The sequence below is a fragment of the Python bivittatus genome, unplaced genomic scaffold, assembly GCF_059951505.1.
Source record: "Python bivittatus isolate LINGU-HERP-01145 unplaced genomic scaffold, Pbiv_v1 ctg000080_np1212, whole genome shotgun sequence".
NCBI lineage: Eukaryota > Metazoa > Chordata > Lepidosauria > Squamata > Pythonidae > Python > Python bivittatus.
Genome location: NW_028277035.1, coordinates 90,094,258 through 90,121,862, shown reverse-complemented (window position 1 = coordinate 90,121,862; position 27,605 = coordinate 90,094,258). Strand labels below are relative to the sequence as shown.

At 43.0% G+C, this 27,605-nt stretch overlaps 2 protein-coding genes across 2 annotated transcripts; one reads left to right on the top strand and one right to left on the bottom strand.

Moving 5' to 3' along the window:
• Positions 1–1,459: 1,459 nt before the first annotated feature.
• On the top strand, positions 1,460–12,447 carry MPIG6B (megakaryocyte and platelet inhibitory receptor G6b). The gene is made up of 8 exons (XM_025171483.2): positions 1,460–1,712; positions 2,170–2,481; positions 5,917–6,201; positions 7,904–8,108; positions 8,472–8,495; positions 9,096–9,124; positions 9,432–9,496; positions 10,451–12,447. Exons 1-8 carry the CDS (start codon positions 1,481–1,483, stop codon positions 10,550–10,552), a joined length of 1,254 nt encoding a protein of 417 aa, XP_025027251.2. The 5' UTR covers positions 1,460–1,480; the 3' UTR covers positions 10,553–12,447.
• Positions 12,448–12,497: 50 nt separating this feature from the next.
• LOC148216799 (uncharacterized) lies at positions 12,498–26,723 on the bottom strand. The gene is made up of 7 exons (XM_088134659.1): positions 26,645–26,723; positions 24,268–24,588; positions 21,511–21,852; positions 18,618–18,735; positions 15,503–15,555; positions 13,677–13,732; positions 12,498–12,627 (listed from the first exon to the last, which is right to left on the bottom strand). The coding sequence occupies exons 1-7, from the start codon at positions 26,721–26,723 to the stop codon at positions 12,499–12,501; spliced, it is 1,098 nt and encodes a 365-aa protein (XP_087990785.1). The 3' UTR covers position 12,498.
• Positions 26,724–27,605: the final 882 nt, after the last annotated feature.

Sequence of the window (27,605 nt, the reverse complement as noted above, 5' to 3'; positions counted from 1 at the left end):
CAGTAACAGAATCTTGCAAGTCTGAATGTACCTCCTCCCTCCCTGCCTTTATCTTTAAGAAAACTAGGGAGGTTCAAGTCTGAGATGTTTTCTCAAATTACATTTCTGCTTTGGACTCAGATTTCTTTTATCTGATCTTTGTCTTGGTTGTGGCTATTCCTCCTGTTCCTCAAGGTCATTCTTACATCCCATTACATCAATCAGAAGATTGGATTTGATGGACTAAAACACAAAATGATGCCTGGCTTCTATGATTCTCTGAAATGTGTTCTTTTTAAAGGATACCCAATTATTAACTTTTTTAAAGGGCTTGATTCACTGATTATGTCATATTGAATAAGGGAATATGGGGAAAATAAGGTGGGAACAATCCTAATTTTTAACTTATTTTGGGAAAAGGGTGAGAGGAGGAGAAGGAGGAGGAGAAACAAACTTTAAAAGAAAGGACTGTTGATGGAATCTTCCAGCCAGGTCACACAAATTTCTGAAGGTAAGATTATTTTAGGACAGAGGGTTAAAGTTAAGGTTGCTGTGTGTGTGTGTGTGTGTGTGTGTGTGTACGCGTGCGTGCATATGCATAAACACATATCAATGCAGTTTTAGAAAGAACTGTTAACTGTTGAACAAGAATACAAATGCATCCCATTGCTAAGAGCGATCAGCTTTTCAAGGAGATAATGTCATTGCCAGCATTCATTCTCTAGCTTCCTTCCTTCCTTCCTTCCTTCCTTCCTTCCTTCCTTCCTTCCTTCCTTCCTTCCTGATTTGTTGTAGAGATAGTTTTGTAGGATTTCTGTATTAGAGTTTTCACATTTTTCTGGCCTCAAAATGGAGGAAAATGGCTGCCAAATTTCAACTTTGGAGAAGCTGAAGAAAATTGGGTGTTGGAGAAGACCCCAGCAGTGGCCATAATGTCCCTTGGGCATGCTCTATAGTGGTGTATTGTCAGGTCCCCCACCCTGAGTAAAGTTTCAGTGCTCTCATTTCTTTATTTTTGGCTGGGCTTGGAATGGACAAGCCTCCAGATAAAGGCTTATCCCTGATTTGTCCAAATTGTTCTGAATTGAACTGAATTACCTGCTGCCTGGAACTGTGGGTTCTCCATCACTGGAAGTTTTCAAGCAAAGGATGGTTTGAGGATTCCTGCCTCGGGCAGAGGGTTGGATTAGAAAACCTCCAAGGTTCCTCCAATGCCATGATTCCATGATTCTAAGAAGTTCTGCAGTGAATTAGCAATCATGAAATAGGTGTCTTTAATTCCTGAGCTGATACCTGCTTTTTTTTTCTGTCCCCCCCCCCCAAAAAAAAATAGCAGCAGTATTTTAAAGTGATGGGTAAGATATGGGTGTCTGGCAAGTTTCCTCCATGGTTTCCATCAGCCTTGGCCTGGGGAGAGCATGAATGAAAACAATTCAGCTGTCCATGAGGCAGCCTAGCCTTCCCCACCCCAAGGGTGAGACCACACTGTGACTGGCTGGAGATGATAAAATTGTGCTCCTCCTTTGACTCCCAGAGGAAAACCAAGCCACCACAAAGACATGATAATCTTTTCAGAGGGATAATTTTGGCCTCTTGTTCAAAAACACTTCTCTCTTGCACGAATGGAATGAATGATGGTAAAAGCCATTGCAAAACACCCAAACAAGGAGTAAATATGAAGTCTTGTCTCCTGAATGTATTGGTGGAATTAATCATCCTGAGGGAAGGACAAGGTAACAAACCCTTCGGGATACATCTTAGAGCTGGGAGATGAAGAAGTGGGATGACTGGATGGCAGACGAGAGGTTTGGCTTTATTTTCAGCAAGCCTTCTTTCGCTTAGGACAACTTTTCTTTGTGTGTGTTTAGGATTTCTGTAAGTGACAGATTAGCCTATTTGCTCAAGTGCTGGAGAGTCAGGTGCCTCAAAAAAGAGCGAGAATTATAACTAAAGGCACCTCCTTAACTCAGCATCCTCTCCACAAGACAAATTACAATCCCCATTATCCTCAACTAATATGGGGATAATGGGAGTTGTGTTGCCCACTACATCTGGACACCATGAGGTTGGGCAAAACTGCTTGAAAGCAGAATCAAGACAACGGTTCACTGTGAGTGGGATTCTTAAAGGTAGGACAGGAAGTAGCATTTGTCTAAGAGGCTGTTAACTTCTACTTCTGTTCTCCATCAGCCATGACGGTGGAAAGGCTTGTTCATGAATCTGGAGAGGAGGCCCCCCTTTCCTGTGAAGCTGTGGGCTATCAAACACATTGGTTCTGGATCCCTCTGGATCCCAAATGTGCAGACATCAGCACAGAGAGAGTGGAAATAAACTGGAATCCTACCAGGAATGAAGTAATTCCTCTTCGGTTCAATCAACGCCTGAGATATCAGACTCCACAATCACTACTTCTTAAGAACCTCATCATGAGTGATTCAGGGACCTACATCTGTCGCTTATCCAATGGTTCAGAAACTCACACCATTCTGCATGTAACTACAGGTATGTATGCATGCATTCAAAATATAATTTTTCCATAGTAGTCAATATATCATCTTTCAGGCATGTACCCTTATCATCCCATTCCCTGTAGTAAGAAGGTCAGATTTAACTGAAAAGATACTTAAACAAGTTTGGTGGTGCTCCCTGCCAAAACAGTATCCTATCTAAGGAGGAAAAAAAGAAAAAGATCTAGTCTTGCTTGGGGTGTTAATTTTTGACATTAACTAGCACACTGGGGGAGCACTTGGAACAAATGTCTCAAAGTGGTTCAATTTCTGGGTAAAGACTGTGTACTCCACAATGAAGTTTGCTGAAAGCTATCGTGGGTTAAGATATCTAGAATCATAGAGGCATAGAATCATAGGTTTCATAGAATCATAGAATCATAGGGTTGGAACCCCCACCCCCAAGGTTTGGCAACAGTGGTCTTCCAGTCCAGCTCTCTCTCTAGGACAAGAAACTTTGTCCATCCCAGACAAACAGCTGTTCAACCTTGAAAACCTCCAGTAATTGAGCACCTACATCTAACATACTTAATTCTCAGGGTCAAACTACTTATTACATGTAATGTTTAGAGTGTAACCACATCTTTGGTGCTTCTCTAATTATTAACGTATCAGGAAGCAGAGAGAAAATTAATCCCTTCTCTCCTGAGCTGTGATCCAGACCAAAAAACCCTATGTGTGGCTAAGAGGCTTACAAAAGTTTCCACTGGAGCCAATGGGAACTTTAAAAAACACGTACAGCTGGTTAAGATATTTTTATACAGTTCATGGCTGCAGGGAAGACTTTCCAGCACAGTGATCCTGGTAAAATTAAGACATTCTGCTCCCATAGACCTGGAATCAATGAAAGAAGAGCTAAAGATATACAGTAGCTGCGTGGACTCATTTAATGTCACGGGCAATGTGTTTTCTAGAGTTTGTCTCCAAACTCTGGAACACCCTGTTTTTGGAGGGTTTGAGGATGACTAAAGCTTTTCAAGGTAGAAAATCCTATGTATGTAACATAGGTGAATGGGGAGGTGTCAAGAGAATTAGATTGGTGCAAATGTGAGAGGAAATAGGCCGGATAGTTGAACTGACAGATGCATGTGGCAAGCGATCAGTCTTGTTATGAAGGAAGGCAACCTCACACTTGCCTGCAGAAGGTCCCAGAAATATTTTCTTTCATCACCAATTTAAAACCCACTGGCAGCAGTGGCTCATGCCATCACATTTCATGAATGGACTACTGTAACCCACTCTACATGGTGTTGCCTTTGAAGATGACTCAGGAGCCTCATCTGGTCCAAAATCTAGTGGGATAACTGAAGAAGCAGATTATCAAAGTTGTATCTATGATTGATTGATTGATTGATTGACTATGTGCCATCAAGTCGTTTTCAACTCCTAGCGACCACATACAGAAGATTTTTTTCCCATGATAATTGCACCTATGATACTGAATTGGCTGCTTCTGGGCCCAAATCTATGCACTGGCAATTACCCTTAGTCCTACATAGTTTAGTGCCTACTTATTTAGAATATTATCCTTCTGGCCAACACTGGCCTGCCTCATAGAATAGTCCCTGATGGGAGATAGGCTGAGGATTCCGCCCCACATGAAATGAAGGGGATAGGAACCTGACAACACACCAGCACAGTGACTATCCACATTCTTAGAAGCATCTTGCCTCGTAAGATAAGGAGGGTTTACAACTTTAAGGTGGCCCTTAAGCCCCAGCACAACCCAAAAGTGTTCCCTAGCCTGCCTAAGTTTGCCTGTCCCTAGGTCATGGGAGGCCACACCCCTATATGTGCTACACACACCCCTGCCCTAGGCCAAAATCAAGGGGAGGTTCTGTAGCTGAGCACTGCATCCTTCTCCTTCTCCCTCTCCTTCTCCTTCTCCTTCTCCTTCTCCTTCTCCTTGGAAGAGGAGGATTTGGGGTTTACTTTTGTTTTGCGGTTTGGTCTCCAAAGCTGCAGGGAGGATGGAAGTGATATGGTGACATCACCAGAGGAAGATGATTTGGAAGTTGGAGCTATTTTTAAGAGAGGAGTCTTCTTCTATTTTTAGTAAAATAGATTAAATATATCAGAGTCTTAACATACATGTTTTAGCTGTTTGGAAGGGAAGGGAAGGGAAGGGAAGGGAAGGGAAGGGAAGGGAAGGGAAGGGAAGGGGAGGGGAGGGGAGGGGAGGGGAGGGGAGGGAGGGAGGAAGGAAGGAAGGAAGGAAGGAAGGAAGGAAGGAAGGAAGGAAGGAAGGAAGGAAGGAAGGAAGGAAGGAAGGGTGATTTGCCACCAAATTTGGTGGACACAGGGAGTCACAAGCTCAGGACCCTGTCTGTGGACTTCATAGGAGTCATCTTCTAATGTACCATTGTTCCTTCCCAGCTGTTACCTCCCCACAACTTCCCTTTTTCATCTGGGAAAAATTGTGTGTCCATCAACCAAATTCTGCCTGGAGATTCTTTATATTTCTAGCTCTGTCTCACAGTTTCTTTTCCTGAAACGGATCAGGAGCAGCAGCAGAAGGAAGAGGCTTCAGCAAGGGAGAGAGTGTTAAAAATAGTAGATTCCACGAATATTTACAGATATGTTTATCTGATAGCTCATTTATTGAAGACAGGCTGGCAATACACAACACCCTGCATGAGTCCCTGTACAGATAAGGTTAGGTCTGCCTTTCCCCCCAGACTTGAATGAAAAGATCTAAAAAGGTACAATAAATTATCTCAATTTTTTTCATGGAATGTTGCTGTCTCAGATCTCTTGATCAAAGATCTAAGCTTTGAGAAGATGAAGACCTGAGAATGTCTCCACCTTGTTCATATCATGCTGTCCCCAGCTTCAGTAATTTAATCAACTTCTGTTTTGCATACTTTGCTACAAAACTGTCTAATTCCATAAAAGGTGCCTATTAACATTCATCCAGGCCCCCATCAGGCTCTCTTCCCCATCTAATTCTTTTTAATTTTTAAAAAATAAAAAAATACGAAAAATCAAACTAACATGCCGCAAAGCCTTATCCTTTAGGACCATCTTCATTTCCACCTCAGCCCCAAACTCATTCTTTGAAAATAAAATTGGCCAAGGGATATGGTTTCTAGTCCTTTGCTTGGAAGTACACCTACCCACTTCTCAAAGGTTAACTTGGAGTGGTAGAGAATAAAAATGTGCAGAACATTCCATTCTGGGTCAGGATGGAACATTTTTCATGTGGTAGAAGCATCTGAGAAACTTCTGGTAAATCTGCCCATGGTAGTAACCACAATGGTTCTAATCGACTCTCAAGATACCAGACGTGCTCCATAGCCCAGAGGATCTAGTTCTGTGTTAGGGAATTTGTGGGAAACATTAAGGGTCCCTGGTTGCCTAGTACCCCTCAGGATTCCTTCAAATCCAGAGTTAATCCTGCTGTTTCCCCTATTTCCTTCTCTTTCTTCAGGCTGCCATAACAACCTCTTTGTCTCCTTCCACTGGCTCAACGTGTCCTCTTTGCAGCTCAACTGCCATCACTGCTATATCCAGAAGGTTGACAGTTTCCGATGGACACTGAATTCAAAGCGACTGGGCAACCCACCTTGGGCTAAGAAGAGCGATAAGGGCTCTTCTGTATTATTACATCCCATCCAGGATAAGGTATGGGGGCGCTGGGAGTGCCAGTCTCTCTCCAATCCTGCTTGGATTTCTGAAATTTGCTTGAGTTCACCCATTGGAGAAAAGGATGAAGGTAACTTGGGAATCGGTGGTTTGTTTTTACCTGTGGCTTATGTGTGTTAAAGAGTTGCGCAGAAAGGGGAAAAGTTCAGCAGATATGGCATTGCTCATATCAGTGACTGAGCTAGATGTCCCACATGTCCAAAAATTATCTGATTCCCCCATCAGATATTGAAGAAGACAGTCAGCACCTTCAGACTCCTTCTGGAGAAACATCACTGTCCATTTCTCTATCTGGTTTCTATGGATAGTGGTTTGCCCTTGCCTTCTTCTTCCTAGGGTTGAGAGAGAGGGACTGGCCCGAGGTCACCCAGCTGGCTTCATGCCTAATGTGGGACTAGAACTCCAGTCTTCCAGTTTCTACCCTGATACTTTAATCACTACACCAAACTGGTTCTCATAGATGGAAGCTACAGTAGAAACACTATATTAGCACATCCTTTGTAGGCATGGAGAAGACAAAAGGGCTCCTTTCCAGTCATTCTATGGCCTGGGGAGAACATTGCTTCATGTTTATTCAGTTCCTTAAATAAAGTTTTAAAAAGGTTGGACATCAGATTATTTGGGCTAGCAGAGTAAGGAATTTGACTCATAATATTTGGTCAACTTACAATATCTGTTAATATAGTCTTGGGGAAAACATTGTCGATACAAATGTAGATATGATGTGGTGTGAGACTCCTAAAATATGGAATTTCACATTTTAGGAAAAATGTTGCCTTTATCAAGCCTGGAGCTTAACAAAGAGAATTGTTTTAAGTAGATAAAAAGATATATATACTCCTGATGTTAAGGAATGGATTTGTGTGCTTTATGAGTTTTTGAAATGTCTTTATATACTAAATTGGAGAAGATGGATCAATATGTATCCATATGGTCTAGATTTAACAATAAATTTAAGGATTGAATAATTTTATATTAATAGATGGATCATTTTTTTCTTCCTTAGTTTTTTTTCCCTTTTTAAGCCCAGTTTCTTTTTAATCATATTAATGTATGTATTTTCTTTATTGTACTATCACTAATGTATTCTTTGGTTGGTTGGTTTCTATGTTTCTTATACTTCACCAATATAAAACATAAAATGTAAAGTTAGGCCTTGAGAGGCCTCGAATCCAGTCTCCTTAGCAAAAAAGATAATATAGCCAAAGGTTTTACTTAACTAAACCAAGCTGGATTAACAAAGTTTGATCCATTTCCATCATCCCATCATCCATGTGGGGTGGGTTTTTTTATTGTTTGTTTTTTTATTTATGGGATACACTGGGATAGCCCAGAGTCACCCTCTGGGGGAGATGGGTGGCATATAAATTTAATAAATAAAATAAATAAATAGCTGCAGCAAAATGGTATGACAAGCCCAGGAGTGATGTCACTGCAGAAGCCCCTCCTTTACATGTTTGTGTCATGCTGCTGCTGCAAGGCAATGCTTGTGTAGTGACTTCAGTGTACCTGGTCAGATGCCACAAAAACACATCTTCATCCTTGCTTGCTGGCAAAAAACAGGTCCACCAGGCCAGCCAACTTGTTGTCTGCTAGCAGTGGGCCATTAGTGGCTGAAAGCAGACTGGCCTGTTTTTTGCTGGCAAGGGATAATTAAAGCACCTTAAAATCTGAAACACTTTCAGAAGATGGAGAGAGGCCACAGTGTTTGAGTAGGGAGGGAAAATCATGTATTTCTCATCTCATTGTCACCCTCCCAACCTTTCCTGAAGATGTTGCTTCTACTCAGCCCACTTTGTCAGCGTCATCCCACTGGTCAAGTCCTGCTGTCACTAGGACTACGGAAGTTACACAGACACACCATGACACAGATGGAGTCACAACCTGGATTTGGGTGCTGCTGTTAGTTGGGCTGACTCTGGTCACAGCTGCTCTGGGTGTCACCTTGTGTTTTTTGAAAAGGGAGTTTTCAGGCAGGTGAGTCAAGATGCTTCCATGAAGAACCTTGATGGGAGGGAAGTGGGACTTTTTCAACCGGGCATTCCCCCATTGACTAGTTTGGCTACTGTAACTTCATTTCCCTTCCAGATGCTGCTAAGCCCATTGCTGTTGGTCATTAAAATGGGGGCTTAAACTTAGAAACTCATAGCTCTCCTAGTAGACCATGGGGAGGGTTAAGCACAAAGCTATTAGGGGGGACATCCCTAAAACAAATTCTCCCAGTGTACCATCACATTGTGCTCCTCATTACTGGCTGCCATTAGTGGGGTTTGGAATCATACCTTGTTTTTAGGAATGAATGGTTTCATTTGTTGCATTCATATACCTCCTTTCTTCCAGGTATCCTCATAACAATGCTGCAAGGTGAGCTGAACCAAGACATAGTGATTGGCTGAAGATCATGAAATAACCTTTATGCCATATAGGGGATGTTAATGTAGGTCCTAGTCCAATGCGTCAACCATGACACTATCCTTGGCCTTACAGCTATCTTCAAGGATTATAGTCACGCAATTACAGTCAGATGGGAATCAGGTTGCGGCCACTCCCAGCGTCATCCATCCAGATCAAGAGCAGAGAGTCTGCTGTATGCATTTAAACTCCCCACACTATTTAGAACCCCCCGTGATCTAAATTTTATGGGAAACCCATGAACACGTAGACGTGTGTCTTCTTCATAGCCTTTCCTCCACAAAATGCATGAAATCCCATCCGTTATGCAATCGTCAGCATGGAATGGTTGAACCTGACATTTGCCTACAACCTATCCCTAAACCAAACTTGGTGTCTTCCAGAAGTTTAAGCATACGACTCTCCATAGTTCCCATCAAGGCAGGAATGGTTGCCAAATGTGTTCATTGAGAAAGGAGTTTAATAAGGGAGAGGGTGCTATTTTAGCTGGTCTTGCCATGTTGATTATAATATAGTGCCACACTAAAGCTTTTTTAAAAAATTTCTTTCTAGAGCTTCTGGTGAAAGAATGGCGCAAACAGGTGAGGAGTGAATGAAGTCTTTCTTACCACCCACTGATTATTTTTGAGCAATATTTCGGGACTAGCCCACTCCTTCCAGAATATTTTTGTTTTTAAATGGAACATTTTGAGTGTTTGCAAACTGACACTAACATTTATCTGTTGTTCCTCCCCAGAGTCATAGACTCATTGGGTTAAATAGAGATCTTGGAGGTCTCCTAGTCCAAGTCTGTACTGCTATTTTTTCTGTTCTTTTATGCTCCTTCTACTATGTCCATTCCTCACTCTTTCTTTTATATCTTGCTCATCATGACATCACAACCTCAAGATTTTACTTCTGTGAGAAATCCCATCAGGAAGAAGAAAATAGGCAAACAGGAAAGTTTGGATGAGGTAAATACCAGCTGGATGATCCTGGGGGCAGAGTATGGTTAGAATAAACTTGGGCACATTGTGAGTCCAAGGTGCTATGCCATATTTCCATAACCGAACTCACAAGTAATTAATTTTGCCGTACATGTTAATTTGGGCGTGGGGAAGAGATTAACCACAAATAAATTCACGCCAAACAAACCCGGTTTGTTTTTTTTTTAAAAAAAGGCAGAGTATCAATTTAACTTGGCAAAAAAAAAAAAAAATCTAGATGGGAGCTGAGTATGTTCACAGTCAGGAAAGAGGACTCTGGAAGGGTATTCCATGGAAGCACGCTGTAACCTTTATTGATAGGACAGGATACAGAAGAGAGGTAAAGAGTTACAGCAAATCAGAGTCTAGTTGCATCTGAGGAATGGCTTCCTCTTGGTCAGAGTGGTTGAGAATTGGAATGGACCCAAGAGAGTAGATGTGCTTCATGCATCCTTCATCAGATAGTCTTCATCATGCATCCTTCATCAGATGGGCCTCAATACAATCCTTGGATTCTTATCTCTGCACTGAGCATGGGGTTAGATGGCCTTTTCCAGTACAGTGCAAAAGTAAGAATAAATAAGCCCCAGGCCATCAAATAAAAGTAACGTTTCCTAGCCTAAACTTCAGCCTGATAAGAAATCATGTTAAAAGGTTGGCTTTAGATGTAGTTCAGTGTTTCTCAACCAGCCAGGCTTCCCCAACTTGCTATGGTCTGGAATCAGTCCCCCAGACCCATCACCCTGGCAAAAACGTTGGGAATTGTAGTCCAATCCCTCTAGAAGGAACCTAGTTTGGAACGGTTAGGCTACTAGGACACTGTTCTCTTTTTAAGAAGGAAAGGAGAAGGGAAATGCTGTAGCACAACAGTTAGAGCAAATATTATCCCCCCAGTCTCCGAGGGTATTCGAACCATTTATCTCATGCTGGTTTCCTTTCCAGAGATCCGTTTCCCTTTATTACGCCCAGCTGCAACATTCCCAAGGAAAATCTCCACCGGTTCAGGCTCCAGACAATGCCACAGTATATGCTGTGATTGTTTGATACCACCTTTCATCACTTCCTACGTGCACTTGAAGACTCTGCATCTTTTACCTGACAGTGTAACGTCACCTGACAGTGCGACGTCACCACAAAACTCCACCTTGCCTCTGCTTCCAACATAGCATCCCGTGAGCTCATCAGGGCCAGGACCAAGCAAATCCTCCCAGCTCCATGTTTTGAATGAGAAAGAAGAGTTTTCCTCGACTTCATGTTTCCTTTTAGAAGGGCAGGACAAGACGTAGCAATGGAGTAGCCACGCCCTCAGGAGGGTGGGTTGCATCAGGCCTGAGAACTACAGCATCCATTTTGGGGTGCCTAACAACATTTGTCCCCATGCAGCAACTCCAAAGTGCAAGGAGAGAACATCACCCCCTTTTCTCTCGGGGCCTCTTAATAATAGAAATCACCTCATGTGTTTGTATCCAAAAGATCTCTACAACTAGTCCTGGAGATTTCCTTAGACAGCAAGGGCATTTTTGCCAAGTGCAAAGCAAGACAGAGAAAAGGTTAAATTCTCCTACCACTTGTGTCTTATCTGGCCAGCTGCAGCTGTTATGTGCATTTAAAGAAACATGGATATTAATTGCCATAGCTGTGGTTGAAGATATTTCCACCCATCCTTTTAACCTCCATTAACCCTCAGTGTCACAACTGCATTTGTAAATATCTAAGCTGTTGTACCAGTTTCTCATCCTTGGCTCCCTCCTTTTGCTTTCCTGCAACCATGTAGATTTCAATGTACTTGGCAGTCCTGTTTTTTTATCGCCTCGTAAATTTAAGGTACATTTGTGGTGGCTGTAGAAAAACATAAATCATTTCTAACACGGTGCTATAAATATAATAAACATTCAGCTTCACCGATGGATTCCTGGCAATCAAGGTCTGTCTTTCCTTTCTGTATATGCTTTTCATTTGCAAAGTACACCAGGAAGAGAAACTGAGAAAGGAAAGTCTGTATCATAACAGCAAGGTGCGTGCCAGATTTTGCAACCTGAAACTGCAAACCTAAACATTATTCCTAGAAAGTAAGCCCCCCGGAACAAAATGATTCTTGAGTAAACCAGCACAGGTTGGTCGGGTGACTCGTATGACAGGCCCATTACTATTTACAGTGGTACCTCGGGATACGAACGCCTCTACGAACTTTTCGGGTTACGACCAGCTCCGGCCGCAAAAATTTACCTCGATGTGTGAACTCCGCCTCGGGGTACGGTCATTTTTCCGCCCAGACACGTGGTCCGCGGCCATTTTTCCGCCCCTGACACGTGATCCGCGCCCGTTCTCCCGCCGCGCCACGCCGCACCGGGCCATTCTCCCACCGCGCTGCACCTGGCCTTTTTCTTGCCGGGCCGCACCGCGCCCGGCCGTTCTCCTGCCGCGCCGCGCCCAGCTTTTTTCTTACTGCGCCGCGTGGCGCCCGGCCGTTCTCCTGCCCCTGACATGTGGTCCGCGGATGCCAGAACCGATTAACGGTAATTACATTGAACCTTATGGGAAAATTTGCTTCGGGGTGCGACCAAATTCGGAGGGCGGAACGGATTAACCGGATTTACATTGAACCCTATGGGGAACTTTGCGTCGGGTTACGACCAACTCGGGATACGCCCAGAGTCACGGAACGCATTAAGTTCGTATCCCGAGGTACCACTGTATTTAGACCTGAAGCAAAAACTGTACAAAACAAAAATACTGTAAATGTGACAAAAATACATTTTGTATTTACATTCCAACAGTTGAACCTCCTGCCCCCAAGTCTGCTGTTGATTATCTGTTTTCTCTAATCCCAATAAAATTTACTGGTATAATGGCATCTGGCTTGTAATCCAATCCATAGGTTAATATTTCTTTGGTCCCTGTAGAATCTGGTTCCCTGCCATCTTCAGCAATGACAGCATCTAAAGGATGTTATGTTCACTAGAAGACTGTATGTCAACCTTTGGGACCGATCAGCTTCTTGAACAATTGCTTGCAAGCGTTTCCGCATAGATGACAGCGGGCGCTCCCTTGTCTTTCTGACCGTGGCATTGCTCAAGCTCCTTGAATTGTAATACTGTGTACTGGATCCCTTCTGCCCCCTAAAAGACAAAACGGGGAGAGAACAAAAGACAAAGGCCTGTGGGGTCAGTGTATAGCAAACTCCTTCAACCCTCATCAACGTTCCTGCATTTTAGCTCAGGCTAACGGCCAGACATTACTTCTTCCCTATTCCATCTGCAGAAGCTGGAATTGGCAATCAATAGAATGGAGTTTTCCATCCTGTCCGACTTGTAGGGTGGCCAGACCTCCAGAAATATGCCAGACAGTCCAGAAATGGTGTTTGCCCTCCATCCTCCTCCACCCTCTGGTAGACTTGTCTAATATCTGCCTCGGTCTCCTCTTAGTAGAGCTACCATACCTAAGCCATAAAGATCCAGAAGATGACCACCAGGTGGCAGCAAAGATATATCTCTAATCACTGTTTCCCCACATGAGCAAGCCCAAGGTAAATAGATTTCCATTCCCAGAATTCCCTAGCCAGAGCAGTTAGTACTGAGAGCTCTGGGAACTGAAGTCCACACAACTGGAAGTTGTTCAGGTTGGGAATCACTTGTTGCTGTCTCCTGGTGGTCATCTGGATCTCTGCAGCCCAAATACAGACTTTGCTCCCAACGTCTTGAGGGACCTGGCTTGGAAGTAGCAAGACTGCACAGGGACGGGTGTGAAACTGCCCTGTTGGCCTTCAAGGAGTCAGCATAGTCTGGCAGGACAGAAGTGGGCGAGGCAAAACAAATAGCTGAATCCTGAGGCCTTTCTTCTTTCTCTTTGGGGTGCCAATGCACTGCTGCCACAGCGAAGGAAGAATTAGAATCCAAAAAGAGATTTCTTAAACTGGCTTCATTTGTAGCCGGTTTATGCATGGCAGACAAGCAGCCGAAGGGCCAAATATGCAAAAGTATGTGAATTAACTGGTAGAACGGGTTCAATTTACAATGGCTTGCACTTGAGAAACAGGACAGTTTGTCACAAACTCAAATGGACATCACGTTTATTCCAATCACACTCTTCCTGATATTGGAAATGGCATATTCATTTATTCAGTAATTAATATAAAGATCTGGAACAGTAGAAATGACACCTAACTTACCTCGTCTATCTCCACATCTTTCTCCTTCCCTTGTTTCTTTGGATGTTGTTCTACTCCTAGGATTGAAAGATGGTATTAAGAAATGCAGTTGAACAAGCTACAGCATCTTAGTTTTACTTGCTCGAGACCTGGTCAACAGCTCTTCTTCCCAGGCACCCATTCTGAAAATGTCATAGGTGGACTTCAGTCATCATGCTAAGTCACAATGTAGTTTGCTTGGTTTAGGCTTAGCTCATTGTGGGAATCCAGCCACTCACATTTGTAAGCCATGGTTTATGGCTTACTTGTGATATGTGTAGATGCAGAAATTACAGTATTTTTATACAGGTGGTCCTCATTTAATGACTTGTTCAGTGACTGTTCAAACTTACAACAGTGCTGAATGGGTGGTAGTTATGACCAGTGCTCGTACTAATATTGGTTACAGTGTCCCCACAGTCACGCGATCGCCATTTGCGACCTTCTTTGCCTGCTTCCTACAAGCCAAGTGAAATAGAAAGCCAGCAAGAGGTTGCAAATGGGGACCATGTGACATCCTCACTTAATGACCTGTGGTGATTTGCTCAATGACAGCAACCAGAAGTGCCAGAATTTCTGTTGCTAAGCTATGCAGTCACGTGACATCACGCTTTACAACCGCATGGCTTAGCGATGGAAATTCTGGTCCGAATTGCTGTCATTCAGTCAAGACTATCTGTATGTTGTTTTCTGTCCTACATGAATATGCAAAGTGGGTTATAATTTAAAATACTCCCCAAAGAAGAAGGAAAGGAAAATTAAACCCAAATAATAAAATAGACCAGTGTTTCTTAACCTCAACAACTTTAAGATGTGTGGACTCCAAGCTGGCTGGGGAACTCTGGGAGTTGGAGTCTACATTTCTTAAAAAGTTGCTGAGGTTGAGAAACACTGGTATATACTATCATTTATTTAACACATCAGGTTAAATAACCCACAGACCAAACCACCTCTTAGAAATCAGATTTAAAGCACTGAACAGTCCTGTTAGAGGTTCTTACAAATGAGCCTCAGCTGTGTGGCATGTTAATTAACACATGTTTTTCAAAATCTGGGCTGTCAGGTAGCTAAGATCTAGCACCTTTGCAAGACTTGAATTCATTGCCATAAACTAAGCAAGGTTGGCTAGATTAAGATCTGCAGCAAGAGTAGATTATAATCAAAAGTAATGGGACTATACAGCTGAATAAGCACACTCACACTTGAAAATAGAAGGGACTATACACCTAAATAAGCATACATATACACACAAATTACACGCTTGCAGATTTGATTAAAGGGTATATATAAATATCCTAAACTGGGGTGCACAAACCAGGGTCTCACTAAAGGTTGTCACTGAATTGTGATTTTTAATGTGACCTAAGTTTAAAAAAAATCCTAAAAATATAAGAACTAATCAGAGTTACTCACTAAATTTTAATTAGCTTCCTATTAAGTCAAATGTAATTTGTGTCTGAGACCCACCCTCTTTGGAATGCAACTTCCAGCCTACTCCTTAAGGCCAGTTGTAGCTATCAGCCCCAGAGAAGTTCTGTCTTAAGTGAACAAAATCAACAGTTTATTCCTCAGGTATATACATTATAATCAGAATAGAAAAACGGATATATTGTCCTATTGAGAGTTGGAAGGCTCTTTACTGTGGCCAGTAAAAGAGAAACAATTGTCGACCCCATAATATTGACTGTGAACGATGCACTGATTTGGACTGTACAAAGCATTATCAGGAACATAAAAAAAGTAAATCAACCTTTATTACAGTTGTAGACCAGCAAAAAGGGGGGGAAATTCTGAAATACTGTACTCACCAACTGAATTCTGAATCTCTTGTGATTTTGACTCCTTTGCAGTCTTACTGGAGCTTAAAAGGGTGACAGAGAAATGCCTCCTAAATACCAGCTTTTTATAAGGTTAATTCAAACAAGAAAAACACAATGTTGTGCTGGATCAGGCATTTAATATGGGGGTTGGAATGAGTAGGATAAAGTATGGCAAAATCAAATAATTTTAGAATCTGAGAGTACCTCAGAGATCATCTAAATCAGCCCCCTGGTTCAGCAAAAAAATCCTCCCAGTATCGGAACTGACTGAGGCCTTTTAACCCCTGCTATCTACAGCTCATGCAGAGGCTTTCATCCCATTCTACTGATCTAACTTTTCTGAAGTAAAAAGAAAAGGTACCATTCTACAGGTAGTCCTCGGCTTACAACCACAATTGGGACCAGAACTTCCATCACTAAGCAATGCGGTCATTAAGTGAGTTGTGCCCGATTTTACAACCTTTCTTGCCACAGTCGTTAGTGAATCACCACAGTTGTTAGGTGGATCACAGGGTCGTTAAGCGAATCCGGCTTCTCCCATTGACTTCGCTTGTCAGAAGCCCCCTGGGAGGGTTGCAAATGGTGATCACATGACCCTGGGATGATGCAACTGTCATGAATACATGCCAGTTCCAAGTGCCTGAATATTGATCAAGTGACTTCAGGGATGCTGCAATGGTTGTAACTGTAAGGACTGGTTGTAAGTCACTTTTTCAGCACTGTTGTAACTTCAAACGGTCATTAAACAAATGGTCATAAGTCGAAGATTACTTGTATTTATCTAAATGGATAACAGCTAGCTCCCAGAACTGAGCTTTATAGCAACCCTGAGAGTTCCAATTTTAGCTCTGGAAGGGGTTGTGCTCCACCAAAAGAAACTGGATTGTAATCTGGAAGTGTTTCCGGATTACATTACATTCCATTCCTACTAGATAGCAGGTGGAGACTGTGGCCAGGAAGGCCTCTGCCCAGCTTCATCTGCTGGTGACAATCACTCATGCCCTCATCACTTCAGGACCAGACTACTGTAACTGACGCTGCGTGGGATTGCCCTTGAAGATCACCTGGAAACTACAGCTGCTGCAACAGCTCAGATCCTGACAGGAGTGACTCAATACTCCCAAACAACACCTGTATTCGGGGAGCTTCATTTGTTCCTGGGTGCAATTTAAGGTGCTAATAATAGCTTCTATAGTTGTACATGGCTTGGGACCTGGGTATCTATAAGACCTTTGCTTGCTCCAGGTAGAACCTACTAAATAGAACCAAGTGTCAGCCCCACTAGGTTGACTAGACCAAGAAATCAATTCCACAGGAAAGCTAAAAATCCTTTTATTGAGATTGGCTATAATGACAGGATCTTGCAAATCAGATTGTGTTATACCTCCTTCCCCTTCTTATACTCCAGTGACTTAAGGAGGTGCCTGTCTGAGCTTCTTCTGAATATTACCTGTCTGTTGTGGGCTTAAGATATGTTTCATCCCTCATCGCTTTGGTAATGGAGCTTGCATATCTCTGTCAGGGTCTTCTTCCTTGCTCTCTACAACAAGCTGGTAGAGAATATTTTCTAAGAGTCCCAATCACCCATGAGGTGCAGCAGAAGGGGCCTTGGAGGTATGCATTTTCTACATCAGTTTTTTTCAACCTTATCAACTTTAAGATGTGTGGACTTCAACTCCCAGAATTCCCCAGCCGGCATGCTGGCTAGGGAATTCTGGGAGTTGAAGTCCACACATCTTAAAGTTGCCAAGGTTGAGAAACACTGAACTACAGGATTGATTGGAGATGTAATAAGTTAGTACCTTGGGTAAGTATAGTGTCCTTTATTGTGCATTTATGAAGTTTATAGTTTGTTGACCATTTAATTATAGTTTAATTGATATTTGTGATCATAGTTATATGTTATTATGCTATATGTTTTGTCATTACTTGTAGGCTACTTAGATTTGCCTGACTGAAGTGACATAAAAACACTTGTAAATAACATAAAATAAAACATAGGCAGCCCATGGGGGTCTAGGTGGCTACTCCTGGCTTAGAAGATTCATCCCTAATGGAAATCCCCAGCAATCAGCTAACCTTGGGTGATTCAGAAAAATCTAAACAAAGTTGATTGTGGGGAATATATGAATGGGAGACTACCAGGAATTCCCCAGGATTGTAGATGTGGCAAAACAAGCTTTATCTGATCAGAAGTTGCCTACATTCTTCTAAGTTCATTTTGGGATAAATAAGATAGTTTAAAGTCTTGCTGCCATTATGCCAAAATACTAGTCTTACAAATTCTTATTATTGAGGTTACATCTTCTCTTTGGTTCTTCTTCTTTAGGAAAGGATCTTAGAGACAGGAAGTATTGCAGTCTGTCCCTCCGTTGCTCAGTGAACCAGTTGTTTATAAACCATTAAACGTTATTTAACAATAAAATTCTCTAATCAGATTGTATGAATCTGGGTTTCTTCCCTTGAAAGATACCGAATGTCATACTTATGTGCCGAATGATAGCTTACTTCTTCCCAAGTTTATCCATCTTTTCCTTTCTTTCTTTATACTGATTCTATCCTGTAACCCAGTGTCTCTCAACCTGGGCATGTGTGGACTTCAACTCCCAGAACCCCTCAACCAGTCATGCTGGCTGGGGAATTCTGGGAGTTGAAGTCCACACGTCTTCAGGTTGCCCAGGTTGAGAGACATTGCTCTAACCCTATCTCCTTTTCCTTTATTTGCTCTCAATGATCCAATTTCCAATGGTTAATTATCATAACTGAATTATTTAATTATAAAACTGTCTCCTCCTTCTAAGTTCTTTCAGTTCTCTGTCCCCCTACTTTTATAAGGAGGCGCCCAGTTAACTCTTTACATGCTTTAGTGGAATACAAGTCACCTCTCATGTGATTTCATTGGCCAGATGGTAAGGACATCACTCCAGAAGAAGACAACTGCCAACCGTTTCTGCCCAACCTCCCACCACCATGGAAAGCAAGGAAGTAACATCCCTGCAAAGAACTTTCTGTGAGATGGACAGCCACATAAATTTGATTAATAAATTAAATAAAACAAACTGAATTCAAGGGAGTCATTCCTTTCTCTTTTTTTTAACATTACCTGATTCTCCGTGCCCGAAGCTTCTCCCAGAGGGCAAATATAATGGCCCCTATCCATAGGAGAGTGAGAAGTCCTATCACTGAACCGCCAATGATTTGGATGTTAAACTCCGTTGTGTCTTTGGAGAGACAGAGAATAGGGCAGAAAAGAATGAGCGAAGACATTGTATCTTTCAGTCTCTGCCAAAGCAGAATCCCAGTTGTTCTAAGCTGAGAAAAGGAGCCATTCCAGGGCATCTACTAGGGAGGGGTCAAAAGACGACAGCCTCAATCGTGCAACTGAGCCCCTACCCCTTTTTAGAAGGCACTGCCCATGCAGTGTTCATAATGAAGGTCTGGAGCTTGAGTGGCACGTCAAGGTCGCCCTCTTGATTTTTTGACATACAATCGGGCTGAACGCTTGATGGAGGGAATAAGGATCCAATTACCTGGCCTATGGAAATCTCAACTTGTTTCCTCTTTTTATTTATTTATTTATTTATTTAATCGGCACAACCTGACTCCCAACGACTCTGGGCGGTTCACACATCAACAACATTAAAAGGAATAAAACCATGTAACAATAAACAAGAACAAGGAATAAAGGATGGCAAATTCGACAGGAACAAAGGTAAACCAACACAGCACCTAAAGGGGCCTTCCATCACCCTTACCCAGTGTTTCTCAACCTCAGCAACTTTAAGATGAGTGGACTTCAGCTCCCAGAATTCCCCAGCCAGCCATGACATGTGGACTTCAACTCCCAGAACCCCCCAACCAGTCATGCTGGCTGGGGAATTCTGGGAGCTGAAGTCCACACATCTTAAAGTTGCTGAGGTTGAGAAACACTGCCCTCACCAAAGGCCTGGGCCAAGAGTCTTCAGCAAGATCTCAGGGGGAACCTCATTTCTGAGGAATGGGATAGCTTGTGCTGAGTCTTTTACGACATGGCATTGTCAGAAACATCACTGTCATGAGTGCATCTATTTCTAAGGCCAAAAATGACACCCCATTTCAATGGACCCTTGGAATGACTAGGAAGAGCTGCAATCTTTTCCATCACTTCCTTCCTACCATAGCTCTAAGAGGTTGCTACTGCATCTGAAAAACATCCACCATCTGAATATTCAACATTCAGGAGCATCTGAAAAACATTCAGACAGATGCAGCTCAATGGCCTCCCAACCGCATCTTTGCTACCCTGAAACACACCTCCACCAATCTCCCTTCTGCCATCGCTTATCATGGTTGCTGTACTGCACAATGCATTGATCCATGGTTAGCTTAACCATGGCTACCACAAGTAACCCATCTGACTGGGTTCATGGAACATCCTAGATCGTAAATTAACCACACGGGCTGGGTTTGTTCAACACAATGGGCCACAAACTAATCAACCTGGTCTTTGCTAAGTCCTTTGTGCAAAACCAACCTATAAGACATCAATCCTGAATTGTTTGTTTGTTTGTTTGTTTGTTTATTTATTTATTTAAACTTATTGGCCGCCCAACTCCAATGGATTCTAACACTGTTAGTTATTCTAATCTATAAATGTTTGATTCTATTTTCTCTTTCCCTACCTCTACCTGGGTTTTCCGGAAAGAGAGAGAAAGAGATCTTCAAGCTAATTGGGAAAGACAGCTCCCTGTTCTTGCCAGCCTTTTGTCCCTTAAAAGCACAAAAGTCCTGCTGTTAAACTAAAGTGGCTTTTGATCATTTGAGGGCAAGCTCAGACACATTCCAGCTCAAATGTGACCAATTATGAAACTTTAGATCTCAAAACCTCTCATCTGGCTTTCACCCAGTTAACAGGTGATGAAGTTGCTAGTTTTTAGGTGATAAAGGACATTTCCATACCATCCCGATTTCTATGTCCCTGTCCCTCCAATGCAGTACAGAATCAACCTACAGTAATTTTCACTTGTGCTGACCTTGAACATGCCAGGAACATCACGAAGCAATCAAGTATTCCCTCTAGAACACCAGGAGGAGAGTGGACAGCATGTCATTCTGTTGGTACCCCTCCCCTTGAGTCACTGCAGACCCCAGAATAACAAATATTCCCTCACCACTACATACACAAAATGGATAGAAATTGAATTCTGGCACTATTCCATCCCAAGTTTTAGCTCATATTCTATCCAACTGATTGGCCATATGCCAAAAATGTCTGAGTGGTTTTAAGATGGAGAGCTGCAAAGCCACCAAGCCATCATTCCCTGTTTGCCTTTAACAGTCCCTGTAAGCTGTGGTCATGAAAGGATAACATGCTGGCATTCTAGGCAGTCAGTCATGTTTCCTTATAGCTGCAACCTCATTGTTGCCTGTTGCTGTAGGATGTTTTAGGGAGCGGAGGTTGCCTTGAATCCAGGAATCAAAGAGAAGTGTTAAGCAAGTTTCTGGGGGGAAAGCTGCCCACACGGGTTGCAAAGGAAAACTAGCTTTCCTCTTTGTGTGTGTGTGTGTGTGTGTGCACCTTTGAGTCATTGTTGACTCCTGGCAACTGCCTGGACTAGTCCCTGCTGTTTTCTTGGCAAGTTTTCAGAAGTGGTTTGCCATTGCCTCCTTCCCAGGGCTGAGAGAGAGTGACTGGCCCAAGGTCACCCACTGGCTTTGTGCCTAAGGTGGGACGAAAACGGTCTCCCGGTTCCTACCCTGGTGTCTTTAACCACTACACCAAACTGGCTCAACTAGCTTTTCCTCTACTGGGGTTTCAAATAAAGTGAGAAATGGGAATCAGCTGTTACAACCAGCCCTGTACTCACACAGGTTCAAAACTAGGTTTATATTGGGAAAAGCCCTTGTTTTGAGTGCCTGAAGTGTTATGGGCTGCTCCTACATGTATGCACTCAACTGAGCCGTAATCTATGCAGGTGGTAGCTCTGATATGGACAGGGCATGAATCTGATACTCACCCAATGGTGTTGAGGTAGTCCCAGAAGTTTCCTCAATCCCCGGTTTCTTTGAAGTTCTAAATTTGTTTTCCAAACAATAGCCATCAAGCTCCATAGGACATGTGGGATGTCTGCATTTCCAGAGACCATAGTTTTGGGGACTTTTTTCCACTATAATTCTATTCCTTAGTTCCTTGAAAACACGATCAGGAGCTTTTTTACCATTTAGAGTCCAGGTGGTGGCAGTGCTTTTATCAGTTCTGGCTGCCGACTTCTTCTCACAAGATTGGCAGATCAAGGTTACCCACTCTTTCCCTTTCCGGGAGTCTTTGGAAGTTTCAACTTTCATCCCTCTTTGATCATCTGTCAGAAATACCAACATGTTATTCCTGGAAAGATTTTCACATGCAGAGGTAAGGACACCTCTTGAGAGACCCTGGAATCTGAATGAAAGGTTTAAGTTATCAGTGGCCCTACCTGGTAACATACGGAGCTCTCTAGCGCATTGGGTGGGATGCTCCCAGTGAAGGGAGACATGGTGACTTCATATGGGGAGACCGATGGAAGGAAATTTCTCTCCCTTGTCATATTGCAATTTGGGATCGAGCAAATAAAAATAGTTGAGGAGAACCAGACAGACAAAGGCAAACTTTCCTCATCTCATCAGGAAGGAATCCATCAGAAGAAATGAGAAATACTAGCCGAGATTACTTTTTTAATAGGTCCGATAACGGCTATATCATCAACGACATCTTCTTGGTTTGGGAAATATACACTCTGTTAATCAGACACTGGGGAGAAACCACCATCAGCATGTCCTTGCCTTCCTGTCAAATACAGGTTGGAAGGCGTGCTGGAGATCATCTAGACTTGGTTCCATAAAATCTATGTAGTACAATATCCCAAATGGATGGCTCTGCTGTCTCTGCTTTAAGCCTCCAGTGAATAGGAACCCACCTGTGCTGTTCTGTTGCCAAACAGTAGATTTTGGTTGGTTGATTTGTCCTGAAGTTCTTCTTTCTCTACTGTTCCCATTCACTGCTCCTAGCTAGGTCTTCCGGAGCAGCAAAGGACAAAGTTGGCCTATCTTCTAAGGACAGCCTTTCAGATATTTGAAGATTTCTACCATTTATCAATTTATTTATTTGATTTATATCCTGCCTTTATTTTTGCTCAACTCAAGATGACATACATACGTAATGTTCTCAACTCCTATTTTGCCCATAGCAACAACTATGTGAGGTGGGTTGGGCTGGGAAAGAGGGTCCAGCTCAAAGTCACCAAGCTAGCCTTCATATCTAGCATTCATGGTCTCATAGCTGCTACACTAGACTGGCTCTCTCCTTTGATCATCTTTCTCTTAGCTTTTCCAACGGTCCCTTGTAGGAGTTGGTTTGCCAGATCCTGTTCACCTTTCTTTAGTTAGTTTCTGGCTTATTCACATCTTAAAACATGGTCCTCAGAACTGGGCATGTGATCCCTGCCCTGACCAGTGCAGGACAGAATGGGAATTAGTCTCCTGAACCTCAGCATTAAATAGTGACTTTCACTCATATTTTAAAATAGTGATGGCCAGCCCATAGTATACTCAAAAATGCCCACATCCATCTTTTCAGCCTCTAGAGTCCCAAAGATTTCAACAAATCACCAATTTTGGATACGTGAATTTTAACTTGGGGAGGTGTTAAGCAAGGCTTAACATTTATTTTGCATAGCATCCCCAACGTTTTAAAGTAACTTATATACTCCTTCCACTGACATCATTATATATGTAGCCAGGATTCCTGTGCCTTTGGAAGGCTGAAAAATTACAGTTAGTGAATCAGAGTCCCCCACAATTGTGCTCAGATAGTATCACTGCAGGCATCTATGAGAACCAGTTTGGTGTAGTGGTGAAGGTGCTGGACTAGAAACCAGGAGACTGTGAGTTCAAATCACAGGTGGGAGTGTGGTATCTAATCATAGGAGCTGGGAGTGTGGTATGTGCTGCTTAACGGTATGTGGGAATGACCTTGGGAGGCAGGAGAAAGAGCTGAGCCTAGACAACATCATGGAAAAGGTATCTCAGCCCACAGAAGAAAAAGGGTGTGGGAACCATCTCAGAAGGGACCCTCCCTAGTTCTCTGGAAAGTAAAAATAAAGAGGGGAGAAATGCTTTCAGACTTGCTGTAACCTTACAATAAAGGTAGTGTTAGTACTCATGGTTTATGCTCCTTGTCTGGACTACCTTGAAGGGCTGACAGCTGCCTTGTGTTGTACAAAACAAAGGTGAGATATAATTCTAACAATAACAGAGCCTAAGAGAACTTGTGGTCTCAAACACATCACTTCCCTCACACACCATAAAAGTAACACTGAAGTTTTAATAGCTAGAAATGGTCTAGACCAGTGTTTCTCAGACTTGGCAACTTTAAGAGGGGTGGACTTCAACTCCCAGAATTCTCCAGCATGGCTGGGGAATTCTGGGAGTTGAAGTCCACCCCTCTTAAAGTTGCCAAGTCTGAGAAACACTGGTCTAGAATTGCAAGCTTGGACCATTCAAACCCACGATGTATATTAAGACTCACACACCGACATTCATTCAAACCAAATGTTGGTCTCTCAACATTTTAGGTAGGCCACCCAGATGGGGAGAGGTCTTCTGGAAAAAGTCAGAGCCATTTTCAAACAGCATACTGCTATTTTCATTCATCATTTGGCACAATGAGGATATTCAATACTACCTTTCCCAAAGCCATAAGACCACTGCTTTAGATACCCCAATTATATTTTTTTTACCAGATTTCACAATGACTGAGATTTCTGATGAGGTATCTTTGCCATTGGAACAATAGAAAATGCCTGAGTCATTCATGTGATCGAACTGGACGGTGAGGGAGAAGTTCCCATTCATTTCCTGTGGTGCCAAGTGTGATGGCTTTTGGAATCTGTCCACCTTTCCATTAGTGGAAGTGCTGCTAGAAATCACGAAGAAAATCTCCTTCTGGATCATCCTTATGCCTGCGCAGATGGGGTAATGGGGAACCCAGTGCCATGAGAGTTGGACGCCTTTCAGGCTGCAGGGAATTTTAATCTTAGCTCCAGCATCGACCTCCATCTCTGAAATTATGAGGATAAAAATGTTAATTATTCTTTACCCTCCACAATGCCAGCCCCAAATGCCAAAATCACAAGAGCGTTCTGTGAACTTGAGGTATCTGCAGCAGGGGGTGGGAGTCAAAGCAGTCAAGATGGCGTCCTGGACCCCAGGATCAAAGCCCACACCTTTTTTTATACCCTCCGCTGTAAACATCTTGACAAACCCCAACTTCTGGGCAAGCATCAGAGCCATAGCAACATAAAGTAAAAGCAATGCTGTTAAATGTAAATGGAAAATGTGTTTTCTTTGTGCTAAGAATCACACAAATTGTGTAAGATGCCAGTTGCTCCAAGTTCTTCAGCCTATCTCACCCCCAGAGCTAATACAGTTATTTACTGGATTTACAGGTGGTCCTCGGCTTACGTCCATTCGTTCAGTGACCTTTCAAACTTGCAATGGTGCTGAATGAGGGGGACTTATGACCGATCCTCAGCGTTCTGTCCGTCGCAGCGTCCCTGCGGTCACGTGATCACAATTTCTGACGTTCCTTGCCAGTTTCCCACAAGGAAAGTCAGTGGGGAAGCCGGCAGGGAGTCGGAAGTCACAGTCTTGTGAGGTCCTCGCCTAACGAACCGTAATCCTCGCTTAACAACGGCAACTGGGACTATCGGAACTGCCATCGCTAAGCAGTGCGATCATGTGATGTTGGGCATTACGACCGCTTCACTTAATGGGAATTCCACTCCCAATTGCGTCATTAACACAGGAGTACTTGTATGAGGCTTATGTCCCACCTTTCCTCCAGGAGCAAAAAGTAGCAAACTTATTATTTATTTATTAGATTTCTCCTTCATCTTTCATTCAGGTACTCACAGAGTACTCAATGTCTCCTTGCTCCTATTTTCCCCCCCCAACAACAATCCAGTGAGGAAGGCTGGGCTGAGAGGGACTGCTCCAAGCTCCCCCAGGGAGTTTCCATGGCTGAGAGGGGACTAGAACCCGGGTCTCGCTGCTCCTAGTCCAACCCTTCGCCATTCACAATACCACACTTACTCTCAAAAGTCCTATTTCCCACTTTTCCTTCAGGAGAATAAGGCAGCATCCATAAACCTATCTCCGCCAACTTTTTCTCCCAACAACCCTGTGAGGTAGGCCGGGCTAAGGGAGAAAGACTGGCCCCGCTGCAGCTCCGTGTCAAGAGCCAAGGCAGAATGTCACAAGAAACCCTGTTAAGAAACCAGTTACGATTCTAACTTGTGAGATAGCGCCTGAATCCAGTAAATACAATTCAGCAATCACCTGCTAATTTTGCCTTATCATGTGACGCTAAAGCACAATTACAGCAGTTAACTGGATAATCTCGTTATTTTAATTCTATTGCATTTTAATCCTGGCTTTGTTCGTAGGAACACGTGGTCTCTCTCCTTCTTCTCCCATTTTTTCTTAACAAATAATGCCGGGCGGGGAGGCAGTTAAACTAAACAAGTGACTGTCCCTTCGCTTTATGATGGAGTAGAATTTGCCTTTCTACGGTGACCCTATGTCCTTTATGATAAAGGACAATCCTTCATTTCAGAAAGCTCTCCTTGAGATCGATTCATTTTTCAAAAACTCACTTCTGTCCTTCATTTCGGCCATCTAACTTTTACCATACAAATGGTACCACTTCATGGCCCCCCCGTCTTTCACCTTCATGGGAAAAACCTGGAAATGGAATTGTCTTTTTCAAATAAATTTACATCTCCGGGTTGATTTTAGATATTTTGATCAGAAGAGGAGCGTTTGTAAAAGGTTTTCTTGCTTTGGCTCTTGAAGCAAAGGGATAAAGAATGAAGAAATGGTTCTCCTTTTGACCCTCTTTCAGATTGGCCCCTTTTTCAGGTCTGCCCTTTATTTTTTCCGAGAAAATAGGGTCGCTGTACTCGAAACGTCCCCATCTGTGTGCCGCCCGGCTGCACCAGCCGATAGAGCCCTCAGCTTTGGCTGGCGTGGGCTGAAGGAGGCTTCCAAGCCATCGGATGGGTCTGGCCGCGAGATGATCAGGCCGCGTCTTGCCAGGAAGGACGGAAAGCTTACCTTGAGGAGCACCTGTGGTTGTCCCTGCCAGGATGGCTGCAGCCATAGCAGCCAGAATTAAGAAGTGAAAGGACTTCATGGGGGGAAAGACTGGCAATGGAAACAAAGCCCAGCTTTGGCCAGTTGTGAACAGGAACTGGGGCAGCTGCAGAGGAAAACCACAGATGTTGTCAGCCAGCAAGAGAAGGAGAAGGAACACCAGGCTGCATCACTGTGGGTGGGTCCCCCGGGACATCTGCCAAGCAGCCTTTCCCTCTCAATCCCATGTTGTTCCTAATTTTTAGAACATTCTGATTCATACAAGTCAGCTTCTGGGTGCAATTCAAGGTGTGGGTTATCTCCTTCTCAGCCCCATGGGATATCAGGATATCTCTGCCCTCACCCAGTTGAATCTCCCAGCCTGGAGAAATCTACAAAGTCGAGGGGCTCGCGGGGGCCCCCAAATGTAACGGAATGCCATCTTCAGGGCCCCTCTGCTTAAGCCTTTTCAGGGATGGTCCCCATATCTGGAACAACTTACCTTCAGTGTTTGGACCACCCCCTCCCTATGACATTAATTTTTTTTTCCATTTATTGTAATATTATAAATCGGAATGCACTGTATTATTTCAATGCAGCTTTCAAAGCAGTAAGGTTTATATAATATGATTAAAACTTATTAACGTTCTATTATTTAAAAAGCTGAAAATATAGAAAATAAAAAGGGAAAAGTACAAATTCTATCAGTATTAACTGGCATTTAGGAAGTCAGCGTTAGAAGCATAAGATGATTTAACTTTTCATCCAAAGTTGAATGTAAGATTTAAAAAAAAACCACACACCACCGCAATTCACATCAAAGTATTAGAAAATAATAGTTTCAATGTTAAACAAATTACTTAATATTAAGACCCCCATTGTATTGTTACTTAATGTGTGCTTGTGTGTATATATGTTTATATTTTGATAAAAGGAAATAACA